This window comes from Labeo rohita, chromosome 13 (genome assembly GCF_022985175.1).
Source record: "Labeo rohita strain BAU-BD-2019 chromosome 13, IGBB_LRoh.1.0, whole genome shotgun sequence".
In the NCBI taxonomy this organism is placed as follows: Eukaryota; Metazoa; Chordata; class Actinopteri; order Cypriniformes; family Cyprinidae; genus Labeo; species Labeo rohita.
This window is the reverse complement of record NC_066881.1, coordinates 36,079,695-36,094,199: the sequence shown is the minus strand read 5'-3', so window position 1 is coordinate 36,094,199 and position 14,505 is coordinate 36,079,695. Positions and strand designations below refer to the sequence as shown.

The 14,505-nt window shown below is 33.2% G+C and overlaps 1 protein-coding gene across 1 annotated transcript in view; it reads right to left on the bottom strand.

The window, feature by feature from the left end:
• The window catches only part of LOC127175292 (serine/threonine-protein kinase 32C), a 95,764-nt gene that overhangs the window by 57,696 nt on the left and 23,563 nt on the right, over positions 1–14,505 (bottom strand). Inside the window, exon 2 of the mRNA XM_051126273.1 lies at positions 822–877. Within this exon, the coding sequence (XP_050982230.1) occupies positions 822–877 (56 nt within the window). The remainder of the gene's footprint in view (positions 1–821; positions 878–14,505) is intronic.

The following is a 14,505-nucleotide window of genomic DNA, read 5'->3' as shown; positions in this document are numbered from 1 at the left end:
TTTCATATATATTTTTAAAAGAAATCACAAATGTTGTTTTACAATTAAATTCAAAAATAAAAGAAAAATGATAAATAATAATAATAATTTGTTAAAACAAAAATATAAATTAGCAATGAAGATATGCTTCAGTGGTATGTTTTTTGGCATAGCAAGTCATCATGAGCCAATTTTTAGTTTGGGCATCTCTGAACTACAGAATTTACCCATGTTGTTTCTTTTGACAGTAAATTGCTCATTATAACTCATGAGACTTAAGATGCAGTCAAGAGTCTTTATGAAAAAAACTCAGATCTGCATTGAGTTTCAGACACTGTTTCTGTTTTGAATCTCCAGACGAGACACACACGAGTCTTTCACAGCGGCAGAAGTCTCTGTTTGCTCTCCAGTGAATCTCGTCTCTGTCTGAGAGATGTAAAGCAGATCTCACGTGTGATTTGAGCAGATTCTGTCTTTCTCGTGTCTCACACCACACACACGTCTTAAATTAATTAACTGCTATGGTCCAGATTAATGGAAAAATTAAATTGTAATTACTTAAGGCCTACTTTAGCGGTAAATCTCAGCCGGCCTCGTTTCAGATAAGCAGAGCTCAGGATAATTAGAGCATCTGAATTACCCAGGGTTCTCGGCGACGGCGTCGATTTCGATCTCTTACTGTACTTACATTTGACACAGCAGCGACTCGATGGCTCGTTTCACACTGATCTTTCATCATCTGTTTATTAATTTATTTGTACAAGCTCCAGTGGTTCTGGAGGGCTCGTCTTTTACTACAGTAAGTGCAGACGTGGATAATGGATGTGAACTGGTCGTCTTACCTTCCCAAAGCTGCCTTTCCCGATGGCCCGCAGAATCTGGAAGTGATCGAAGTTCACTACGAAGGCAAAGAAGAAAAAGAGTAGATCAATTAAAGGAAATGCAAGAAGATTAAAGAGTTTCTTCACCAAAATGGTCAATTCTGTCATCATTTACTGCCACCATCTGAACATAAACCTATTCCACAACACAATGCAATCAATGTACAGTATATGACAACAATTCAGCAAACTAATGTTTGAAATGTGTATGAGAGAATAACGTGTGCCTTTTCACTTATTTTTATGCATTGGTAGATGTTTTTATCCAAACACTTTTTATTTCAGGTTTAGTGTTTAATTAAACGACTAAATTAAATGGGAAATGTTCCATTGGCAACTACCTGAAAAAAAAAAATCATGATTTTGAGTTTATGTCTTACAATTCTGACTTGGAATAATACAAAAAAAAAAACTCAAAAGAGTAAACATTTTAGTGCGCAAACAAAAAAAAGGCAGAATTACCTTCCGCTGATCAGACTGCAAACATCAAGACATTTTTAAACAAAACTGCATTGCATTTATGCATTTGGCCAATGTTTTTATTCAAAGCAGCTTACATTGCATTGCAGGTGCTTCATGATGCCATAGACAAACCTTTTTTGTCTAAATGGTTCCACAAAAAACCTTTAACATCTGAAGAAACTTTCTGTTTCACAGAAGGTTCTTCGTGGCAAAAGAAGGTTCTTCAGATTATAAAAAGGTAAGAAAAAGATTGTTCTTTAAAGAACCTTTGACTGCCAACATGGTTTTATGGCATCGCTGTGAAGAACCTTTTATTTTTAAGAGTGTACATTTGATCAGTTCATGCATTCACTGGCAATAAAACCTGTGCTCTATTGTCTGAGTTACACTTTAAATCTAAAACTGGATTAAAAGTGCAAACTTGCAAAATCAGCAGCCATTAATCAGGTGTTTTCCTGTGGTGTGTTGGCATCAGGACCAACTCAGCTTCAAAAACACACTTTAGACTATCAGAAAGAAAAAGTTTTTTTGTCAGAAGAAACGCTCACAGAGCAACACGAGCTGATGTTTGTTCATCTGAATGTCTGATGTCAGCAGTGCCAATCAATGCTTCCTATCAGAAAAACCCCGGCGCGTGTGAAGTCATGAGAAAACAGAGCGCATCGATTCGACCTTTATCCAGCCAGAGTCAGAGTTTCTGTCGAGATCAGCAGAAAAACACTACAGCACATTATTATTATGATACTGCCTTTATATCCACACTGCAACAAATCATTTTCATTCTTTTCTTTCAGACTTTTGTCTCGTTTTCCAGCACAAATGTTTAAGGATTCTAAAGGCACTGCAGGCAAAAACACTGTTTTTTCATGCACCTGTCAAGCTTAAAATTTTGGGCTTTTCGGTTTTTCATAATATGTTTTTTTAGACTAGTGGAAAGAAAACATCCAAAAGACACTGTTAAAGTCCCCATGAAATCAAAATGAAAGTTTTTTGGCTTTTAGTGTGAATATGGTTATCTATAAGCTAGTGTGCTCAAAAGCAACGGCAAACTTTGCGTTTACAAGATAAAAGCACTCAAAACTTACAGCATCTCACTTCCGCTAATATGAATCAATGATTTTGATGACATCACGCTGCACTTCAGCTTCTCCTCAAACTTTCTGTCCAATCAAATGCGCTCTAGAATCCGATGTGTCCCGCCCCCTACACTAGAAATAGACACTGTGCACAGTGTAGTATTTTCTGTACGGTGAATGGAGGCGACAGGGAACGATTCATAGTGTAAATATGCTTCGATTGGGGCAAATGAGGTCTGTTTTTGTGTTGTGTCACACAAACCGCGGCAGCGTGCACAGTCTGCTCTGGACTTCTGTGGCATCACACCGACAGAGGCGGCTCCCACGTAGATTGACACGAGCGTCTTACCTCAGACCCGCCCTAAATCAGCTGTAACAGTCCGACCTCCATTGTTTCGATGCAGGAGCAGGGATGTAAGTTAGACAAGAATATCTCTGATTGAGCGACTGAGGTGTTGTGTTGCTGGATGTAATAATGAACATAGTGGTCGTCATTTACTCCCGACATCTGAGCCGCTGAAGATGCAGTGGATTACGTTTGTTTGTGAAGGGAATGCACCTCCCGATCTACATATATCCGTCTGTGTTCACGCGAATCATTCATGATCCAGCTTCACTTACAGCAGAAGTGAGTATAAGGGTTTTTATGAATCTTTGTGACTGTCTTTCCTAATACCATGCTAGTTAGCAAGTTTAGTGGCTAAACACGGCTAAATGGGGCTAAAGTAAACAGGCTCGTCACTCCACAGAGAGAAGAGAGGGGCGGGGTGAGCAGAGCTCATTTGCATTTAAAGGAACAACCCCTTAGAATGAGATGATTTTTGCAGAGCTGATTTTGTCAAGGTAAAAAGGGTTTTGTTTTATAAAACCATTGAGAATTTTTAATCAAAGTATATTAGAGACTTTTCAGTAAGACCCTAAAGAATCATATCAAGAATCAATCCAATGACCCCTTTAAACACTTTTACTCAAAACTACACAGCCTCAGCATGATTATAATCACTATTTTGTTTTAGTAAGAGTTTAATTTAGACTGTGGCTGTCAAATGCGGCTTTTCTGAGCTCAACAGCACTGGCCCAAGCAGATATAAACGAAACGCTATTGGCTATTTTAAAAGGGGGGGCTACTCGATGTGTCTGTTTTCCTGCTTCAGCTGAAATTACGTCACCACGTAGAATAACGCTGCGTGTTTCAAGGCACTTCAGTGGACCTTTAAGTGTTTCTTTTTATAGCACTTTATCTATTTGTGTAAACAGATTTCAATTACAAAACATATTTTTAAAGGCCGTTTTCTCAAAATGAGTTTTTTCTCCTGCACTGAGCCATAAATCAACACTTCAGCAGCACTTACACACACCAAACCAAACATTTTTATTTCTGTCTATATCCTGAAGGTTTGTACAAAGGGATTTGTTCATATATAATTAGCTTGATTATATACAACATATATAGTTTTCTGTTTGTTCTAAGCGTTTTCTGAATTATGGACTGACAACAATGAGATACACAAAATTTCCTCTGTAAAAACATTTGACTGTAATATGTCAAAAAATTGAAACAAGAATTTTGAAATTCACTTCAACCGGTGTCCAGATTTTTGTACTAGAAATGTATGCAAATGAGTGCATATTTCATTAAATAATGCCTCATTTGCATATTTAAACCTAGCATTTTTGAAAAATTGTAATACAAAAAATGTTTGCAATCATTAATGTAATCAATCAACTGGGTAAGGCGATAACTATTAGTTAATTTTTTCATTCTATTCACCTGCAGTGTTTCAAGATACATTTACTGGATATGCAAAATGACTTAAGGTATTACAGTCTTGTTTAATGAAAAAAAAACAACGCAAGTTTTTGCTTAAAATGTGAAAATTATCTGTCAGTGTGCTCAGAAAAATATTCTTTTTTTTTTCATTTGAATTAAACTGATTTTTCTGACACTACTGACACATATTTGTTGTTTTAATGATTTATAATTTTAGTCAAATTTTCATACATTTTTCAGAAAGCAAGTCATTTTGCATCTCAAGTAAATGCATCTTGATTTAAGAAAAAAATACCAAGTAAAAAATGTGCAATGTAACACATATACGAAACTAAATGTGATGGCTCATCATTTCATTTAATGTTTCTGAATGTTTACTGAATAACGGCCAATATTATAATAGTACGTGGCATCAAGCGAAGCTAAATGAAGATGTTTCTATTCAATATATATTAGAGCATCAGTGATTAGTCATTAGATATGTCTTCAGTGATTGCTGAGGTTTTCCCATTTAAAGACTCGTGCACTGATGATAAAGCAGAGCTGTGATGTGGATGTGAGCAGATGATGGAGGCTTCCTTCCACTAATGCTTCTGCTGCGTTTTAACTGCGTCCTGAGGCGAGACGCAACACACAGCAATTGAAGAAACGCTTAGAAACACACTCATCCGCATGAGAGGACGTGGGCCGCCTCGGGTCACTTCTGAAGATGTGAGAGTCGAGACGCTCTAAAGACTCCCAGCGTCTCTTAAGAATCTCATTCTGCAGACGCTTTCTTGCTTGAACTTTCATGCGACCCGTTTCTCCTGTTGACCCGAAGCAATCACCGAACAGATTTCTGCTGCCTGATACCATTCAAGAAAAGCACATTTATTTCTACAGCGCTTCATACAATACACATCCTTTCAAAGCAGCTTTAAAAGAAAATGTACACTGTAAAACTGGCTGTGAATTACGGTAAAAAACTGTAAAACTGCTACAGTAAAATCTGTTAAATGGTTAACGGTAAGTTCCCCTACTAAATACAGTGAAAAACTGTATTGCATGTACACTAGTATTGTCACGATACCAAAATTTTGATTTCGATACGATTCCTGACTAAAATATTACGATACCACTACTGAAAAATAGAACAGTAAAAGTAACTGAATAATAGATGATTCAAATGGAGATCATAGTTATTTTATCTATTAAAACCAAGCATTTCATCCCCGATTTAAAAAAATAAAAAATAAAAAATAATAATCACATGCAAGTGCCGCTACACAGGATTATGATGAACTACTACTGATTGATATTGGTAAGTTTGTTTAAAGGATAAAGCCAAATCTTATTTCATGATATAGTCATTTTATTTCACAACAACAATTTATATCAATTTGTTATAAATAAAAAGAACCTAGATGCAAGTAACAAACTAAATCACAGCTACAATAAAACAAAGACACAAATGAAATAAAGAGGCTCTATGAAATCTGTTTTATTTTTTCCTAAATTCCATTTAAATTTTTCTAGACTCTATTTTAATAGTTACACTTTATTTTTGTTTAAATTTTATATTTATCAAAAAGTATGTCTAATTAATTGAAATCATGAAACTTGCAGAATTTAACAGCAATTTATTAAAAGTTTAACAAAAATTACACATTTTTAAGGCCCTATGAAAAACATTCTCTCAAATTCAGTTTTGTTTATGAATCTCTGTTTTTCATTAATTTTCTGTATTCTATTTTAATTGTTTCATTACATTTTAATAATCAAAAAATACGTATAATAATAATATATAATAATGTATAATAATGAATTTATAAAGGATAATTAGATTTGATAAAGAATTAATTTATTATAGGCTATTTATCTCTTTTTTTTTCAGAAATACTGTGTTGTGTATTTATAATTTTCTGGTAAATAAATTCTGGTAAATATTTTTTTCTGGTAAATATTCCTTAAACAGTTTTAATAATATTTTTACTATTAGTAGTAGTATCTTTACATTAAGTAATATATTAATATATTTCTGACTGTCAAGTTAAACCAAACTTTTATTTTGACGGGTTGCTGTGACCTTTAGGGTCTTCAGTATATGACGATAGTTTTCCGCAAAAGAAACGGTGAAATGCTGATGAAGTGAGTCTCAGATCAGTTCTAGAGATGATGTTCATGTGTTCATGTTCTCGTATATTGAGGCGGCAGAGGCTGAAAACACTGCGAGCGTCAGCGTATGTGTGTAGTAAACAACATAGCGTCTGCACCATTCACTAACACAGACACGCAGAAATACGCCTCTTGGTAAAGTACATTCTTAAAATACGGGTACTAGTAAAATGCGGAATTGTACCGTTTTTAAAAGCAGGGTATCACGATACCAGTTTATCGTGCAACACTAATGTACACTGCAAAAAATGTCTTTCTTACCTATAGATTTTTTGTCTTGTTTCCAGCCAAAATATCTAAAAATCCTTAAATCAAGAAGGAGTAAAAATTATTGTCTTGTTTCAGAAAAAAAGTCAGAATTAAATGAGTTTTTGCTAAGAACAAGCAAAATAATCTGCCAATGGGGTAAGAAAAATAATCTTATTTTCATCTTGAAATGTTTTTGGCAGATTATTTTGCTTGTTCTAAGCAAAAACTCACTTAATTTGTGTTCTGAAAACATGAGAAAATCCTTCTTGATTTTTAGATATTTTGGCTGGAAACAAGACAAAAAATCTATGTAAGATTTTGCAGTGTAATTTTACGGTAGTATAACGTTTTTCAGAAGTGGAAAAAGATCATAAAATTTACAGTCAGTAATTGTAAACTGACACTGTGAACTGAAAAAAGTTTGATGTTTTCTGTGTAAATTACTAAGTTTCTTCTTGGTTTTTCCTTGTCAGTTTTGTACGTTAGGGTTGTATGTCACATCTAATGTTGTTAAATGAATGTTTATTGCATTATTTCAGTTTCATGTGTGTTACCGTGATGGTGTTTAGTGTTTAGTGAAATCAGTGTATTACAAAACAGATTTCAGCACTTTAATAGGTTGGTACATTAACATTATATCAGTTCATAAAATTACAGTATTTAAATGTAAATTTAGGTAAAAATCATACAACTTAAAACATTTCTACTGTATTTTTTTATGGTAAAATTCTGACAACCACAGCTTTTTAACCGTAAATTTTACTGTTTTTTTTTACAGTGTAACATTGAACAGGAATATTTAACATTGTGAAATTCATTAGTGTTTTCAGTTTCAGCTCTACAGAAGACAATACAGTCATTATTCAGATCAACTCAGTTCCGGTGCTACCAAATCCATAAAGTGACTGAATTTATTACAGCAAACTAAAACTAAACTAAAACCTTAAAAAAACCTTGATATTTCCAGAACATAAATCTGATCTTTGGATAAACCAGGTTCATAATTCCTGTCTGATTTTGTTGTCATATTAGAGTTCATGTTTTTTTCCAAAGAGGACTTTGGATTTCTCTTTTCATCATTCCATAAATCAGAAAATACTGTCAACAGACAGAAAACAATCACATAAATGTGTATTTGGATGTTTTCTTCCACTAGTCTGAAAGCAGAGATAAAACATGGAAGCAAAATAGACCGAAATCTCAAAAATAAACCGGTGCATGAAAACACTGGTTTTGCCTTAAACTTGCAGACTAGGATCTCATGAATTAGACCTAACAAGAAAACAAGAGAAAACTTGGGTTATAAATATAGTTCACTCATTAAAATAGCAAAAATGTAATGTCTTATTTTTCCAATATTTTCACATGCTGTTCAGAATCAGGTTGATGTTCCCTAATGTTGCTTGTATGTTGGTGAATCAGTGATGGAAATGGTTTTGCGCTGACATTCAGCAGTTCTTGTCGTTGCGATGCTTTACATTCATGAACCGGAGTCTGTGTGCAAGTTTGCTCTCGCTTTAATACACTTAAAGAAAGAGCAAATAAAAACAGGCGTCATTCTGACAGCCAAATGTGATGACTAATGTTTAGCCATTTGTTTGCTGGAACGGCGTCTGTAATCTTGTATTCCCAGAATGCAATAACGCCAAACTCCTGCTCCTCCGAGAGCTCTGATTCCACTATTACACACATTCAGACGTCACACACCTGATATTAAACACAAACACCTCTTCTGTCTCTTCCAAACACGTCATTGACCTTTATCCTAACGAGACTGTGTTTAAATTACAAGAGGCGCTTTGGGGAAGATCCACTCAAAAAGACCAAAAGAAATCATTTTCTAATCATAAGGTATAAACAAATAAATATTGTATAGTTGCACATTTCCCTTCATTGTATTTTCTGATGTCTGGAGAACGACGTAACGCTCGGTATTTCAGTTTTATAATAATGTGAGCGGAACAGCTCAATCTTTTCCTCCGAATTATTGCTCATTTTTAACACTGCAAAAATGCTTTTCTTAGATTTTTTGTCTTGTTTCCAGCCAAAATATCTAAAAATTCTTAAATCAAGACGGATTTTCTAGACAAGCAAAAATTATTGTCAAAATTAAGTCAGTTTTTGCTTAGAACAAGCAAAATAATCTGTCAACGGGATAAGCAAAATAATCGTATTTCAAGCTGAAAACAAGATTGTTTCGCTTACCCCATTGTTTCAAGCCAAACTTACTTCATTTTCTAAAAACAAGACAATAATTTTTGCTTGTCTAGAAAATCCTTCTTGATTTACGAATTTTTAGATATTTTGGCTGGAAACGAGATAAAAAATATGTGAGAAAAGCATTTTTTGCAGTCTATTTAGTTTAACTAGATCTAAAATAACAGAAAAACTGAATTAAAAATAATAAAAACTATATAGACATCTTTATAAACAACCAAAACTAATAAAAAGGACTTCACACAACAAAATATTTAAAAAAACGTTAACTTAAATTAACATGAAAACTGAGAAAAATAAATATATATATATATATACATATATATAATTCCAAATATTAACAAAAACTCTAATAGTACTGGATAAAGTTAGGCTCGTGTTTGATTCTGTCATCATATTATAGTTGAAGTTGGTTTTTCCAGAGGGGATTTTGGATTTCTCTTTTCATCACTCCATAAATCAGAAAATACTGTCAACAGACTGAAAACAAACAGTTTTTCACTATGAAATGTTGTATAAATCAGTGTGAATGAAATATGAACAAACCCCTCAGTAAAAGCCTGCAGAATACAGATTTCATTTTTCCTTTGTATAAAATGAAAAAACACAGCATATACTGTGCATTTGTCATTATCAATAAATCCCATGAATAATTCACTGAATGCACTAAAAAACTCACATTTTCACCAAGAAACTTTAAAATGTCACTGCAATGTTTACAAAGCAAAGAAATACAATATTTGTTATCTGTGAAAATAATGGAAATGTCTTTGAAACTCAATCATCCAATTAATCAACAGTTTTGATTAAGACACTGCAGCAGTGATATTTAACACATCTATAATAATCCATCTTATCGTGGTCTATTGTAGCATTTGTAAATGCTTTTACACTTTTAAATTTGATTTTAACGTTCTATAGATAAAGTGTAAGTAGAATCATCTCACCGCACTGAACCCAGTCTTTAAAAATGCGTTCACAGAGAGAATCTTTTGCTCACTGTTTACAGTTTAGCAGAAGTCGCTCCCATAATTCATGGAAAAAGCAGGATAGCTGAACACTCAGAAAGCTGAATGTTTCGCAGGTGTTTTACGGCGAACACATCAGCAGATGAGTCTGAGTCAGCAGCTGGAATCAAGCCAACATCATGAAGATGGAGCGAGTGATTTCCAATGGAGCGCTAATGGATGACAGAGCAACAACAAGAGCGTCGACCCTCATGAATACTGACTCGATGCTCACAAAATCTACTGTATTATCAGCCAGAGACACAGTTCAGTGCTGTATGAGCTCAACTGCTTGATTGTTTGTATTGCTGTAAAATGTAACTCTATTATCATCCAGCTCTAATCTGAAGAAATGCAACTATAAGGCATGAAGATATGAAGATATTATAAACATTAACAGCAGGATTTTCCATAATATGCAAAACACATCATTAACAAAAAATTGCAAGACAACTGTTATGTCCGTGAAGCTAATTTTAGTTTCCTGTTGACTATAAGTATCAGTATTTATTGGCTTCATTATGAAACATCTTGCTGAAGGTTTTTTCAAGATGACTGACAGCAGTTCGCCGCTCGTGGGCAGAAAACCCACACAGAGGAAGTCATTAGTGTCTTTTCCTGTCTGAGGTCCATCTTGTGCCGCACAGCACTCGAACTAATGATAATGGCCCGCACACGCTACGCGAAGCTCCAAATGAGACCAGCCTTGAGACTTCATTCAGACCGTAATAACAGTCCAAACTTTGGGGTTGGTGATGTGTTTCTAAATAAAGACGTTGTTCACCAAAGTTGCATTTTTTGATGTAAAATACAGTAAAAATCTGAAATATTATTACAATTTTAAACAGCTGTTTTCTATGTTAATCTATATTAAAATGTAATTTATTTCTGTGATGCGCAGCTGAATTTTCAGCATCATTACTCCAGTCTCCAGTGTCACATGATCCTTCACAAATCATCATACACAACCATTCAAAAATTTGAGGTAAGAAATTACTATTTTATTTATTAAACTGATCAAAAGTTCAAGTAGAAACATTTATAATGTAACAAAAGATTTCTATTTCAAATAAATGCTGTTTTTGATCTTTCTATTTATCTGTGAATCCTAAAAAAATAAAATGTATGACAGTTTCAACAAAAATATTGTGCAGCACAACTTTTTTTAACATTGCTAATAATCATAAATGTTTGTTGAGCAGCAAATCAGCATATTATTCTGATTTCTGAAGGATCATGTGACACTGAAGACTGGAGTAATGATGCTGAAAATTCAGCTGCGCATCACAGAAATAAATTACAGTTTAACACATATTCACATAGAAAACAGCTGTTTTAAATTGTAATAATATTTCACATTTTTCATCAAATAAATGCAGCCTTGATGAAAAAAAAAAGATTCCTGACTTTTAAATTGGTTATATACATATATATACACTGTGTAATTCCTATCTATGTCTGCACTATGTCTATACTAAATTCCTAGTGTATGTACAAACTTGGTATTTGGTAATAAAGCTCATCTGACTTCTAAAATATATATATGCAGTTGGCAGCTTGGTAGAAAGTCTTTTAAATAGTTTTTTTGCTGGCGTCTGCAGCAGATTCCCCGTGTGGATCTGACGCTGATGGTCTCGTTTGGCCTCAGGACAAAGACTGACACTGAACGGTGCAGCTAATTGAGTGTTTTATATCAAGCCTACACTCTCACGATTTGTTCTCAATATCAGAAGAGCTGAACAAACGCAGAATAAGAAGAGGGAGTGATGTCGTTTATTAAGGGAGTGTGTTTGTCTCCTAATGAGTCCTGCATCCTGAGCTTTTCTTCTTACTGCGCATTAAAGCAACAGCAGACCTGCAATAACACTCACTGTTACTAATATTACTAATAATGTCAATGGAGATGACCATACATCAATCTGAGAATCACTTTCTATGATAATATTTTCAGTGCTGGGGAAAGTTACTTTTAATAGTAACGTATTACAATATTGTGTTACTCCATTAAAAAGTAACTAATTGTGTTATTTAGTTGCTCTTTATTATGGAAAGCAATGCATTACATTACTTTTGTGTTACTTTTTGTCACCTAGGCTGAGCTTGCTTATTTGTTTTTAATAACAAACCTCTCAAAAGTTCAATTTTTGTCAACTGTAAAGGCCTTTCACACCACAGGGACAGAAGAAATATCAGTCAATAAATAAGAAAACAAAGTAACTGGATGCATTACTTTACCAGTTACTTCAAAAGAGTAGAGTAATCTGATTATGTAACTTGCTTTACTGAATTTGTGATTCAGTTTGATTCATTCAGACAGTTTACTCACTCAATGAATCGTTTGCAGTGGTTTCTCACACTAAAATAGTAACAGAATCTTTTATAAAACACAAAACTGAGCTCTGAGTGCTGGATGAAGTGGATATTTGCCTGCAATCAATTGCACTTGTCTTCTCTCATTAGTCATTCCTTATCCAAATAAAGAGTATCAAAGTATTGATGAGGTCTTTGCTGTCCAGAGAACAATTAAAACACTCTGGAAAAGCACACTTACAGCTGCTTTTGCTGCAGCGCACACCGGGATCATCGAGCGTGCGTGTGTTTTGATATATGAGGCTGTGTTAAGGGTCCTGTAAGGATCATTAAAGAACCTTCAGATGGTCAACAGATACATGAAGGTCATTAAGAACAGGATGAGTCTTTTCCAGCAGCTCTATAACGGAGCTCAAGTGACCTGATCATTATGTGTGTGTGTACGGCACATAACGTTACAAATATATATAATATATACATATTTTTTATGTATTTGTTTATTTATATAGCATTTAAATGAATAAATGAATCAATAAATATAAAATGCATGCATATAAAAATAAAAATTCTTAATATATATATTCTTTTATTCTCTGCATTTCTTGTTGTTAACTTGTTTTCTAATCTAGTGTTTCAATCAAGCTGGCATTGTATAATGCAATTATTGTTGGTTATTTGACAAATTGATTTTGTTCCTATTGTAAGCCACTTTGGATAAAAGCATCTGCAAAATGCAAAAATGTAAAAATGTTCAAAAACATTTGAACTTTACAAAAGTTTAGGAAGTGTAAAAACAGATGCACGTTATGAAACCAGAGTTATTATTGTTAACTAAAACTATAAACATTTTTTAAAAATGACCTGAAATACACAATACATAAAAGAAAAGAAAATATAAATTACTTTATTTCAGCTACTTGCCAAGAAAACTTTTTTTAAATTTTTTAGTTCAATTTGAAGTACTAAAATAACTAAACCTAAAACTGAAGTTACATAAATTTTTTTACAAACATATCAAAAAACCTAATAAAAGATAATTAGAACTTTAATTAAAATTACACCAGATACTAATGAAAACTCATTCAAACTATATTAAAAACTATAATATTATATCAAACTAATATGAAACAGTCATAAAAGAGTTCATTTCAGACTTTCAGAGTTTGCAAATCAGTGCACAATTTTTCCATGATTTTTCCTGGCTCTCAGATGTAAATGATGTGAATCAGTGATGCCCACTGACAGTACAGTGGATATAAACATTATGAACCATCATCACACTCCATACTGTCTTAACGTACAGTAACGTTACTCACATCATCTCAAATCATCTCCAGTCATCCTCTCTCATTGGTTCAAAACTCACTCAACTCTGTCTGAATACAGGACTTATTTGTTTGGAGATGCCGTCATGGTTTGCCATTAATTATGCAAAAGGAGATTATGCAATTTTCATAAGCTTTTCCTTATTAATCACAATCAAGGGCACGAACGGCTGGCGGGCACAAACAGAGCCGTGCTGAGCATCATGGGTAATGTGAAATGTGCTGAGAGATCATGTGGATAATGTGAGGCCTGCGTGAGAAACAGACCTTCTGCATGCAATAATTTTCATGAGGACGATAACACAGCAGACACTCACAAAACAAATCACATTTATTTCTACAGCACTTTATACAACACAGACTTCACAGAAATAAAAGGAAAATAATACTGTAAAACGTAATTTATATTATAAATTATTTAATTTATATTACTATTATAATCTGAAATATGAAACAAAATCAATTTAAACTGTAAAGCATCTTTAAATAATTATTCCATTGTTTTAATCCAGTTCAGTAACATTGTCAGTGCTGTAAAGTGAAAGGAAGAAAAAAACATTTTTATTTTTCTTGAAATAAAATAACATTTTTTGTTGAAATAAAATATAAAAAACTAAAAATGGCACTTTATATTAAGCTGAAGTAATAAGAAAATAAACAAAAAAACTTAAAACACATGAACTGATTATTACTAAAAATCCCCAAATAATTCTAAAATAGAATAGAATAGAAATATTGTCAAACGATAATGTTATCATTATCCTTAAATAAAGCTAAAACCATAAATAATCATTGAAATAAAATAAACTTTAAATAAAATAAAATTAAAAAGTTTATTTTAAAAGTATAAAAGGATACACTTATTTAATTTCAGCTAGTTGCCAAGGCAACATTTTTCATTTTCATTTAGTCTAGTTAAAGCACTAAAATAACTAAACAACCAACTAAATACAAAAGCATGACTCATTTTTATTAAAAATAATCTCCAAACAATTCTAAAATATAGAATAGAATGGAATAGAATTATTGCCAAGTGATCAGGGTTACATCATTACATCATTTCGTTTAGTTTGA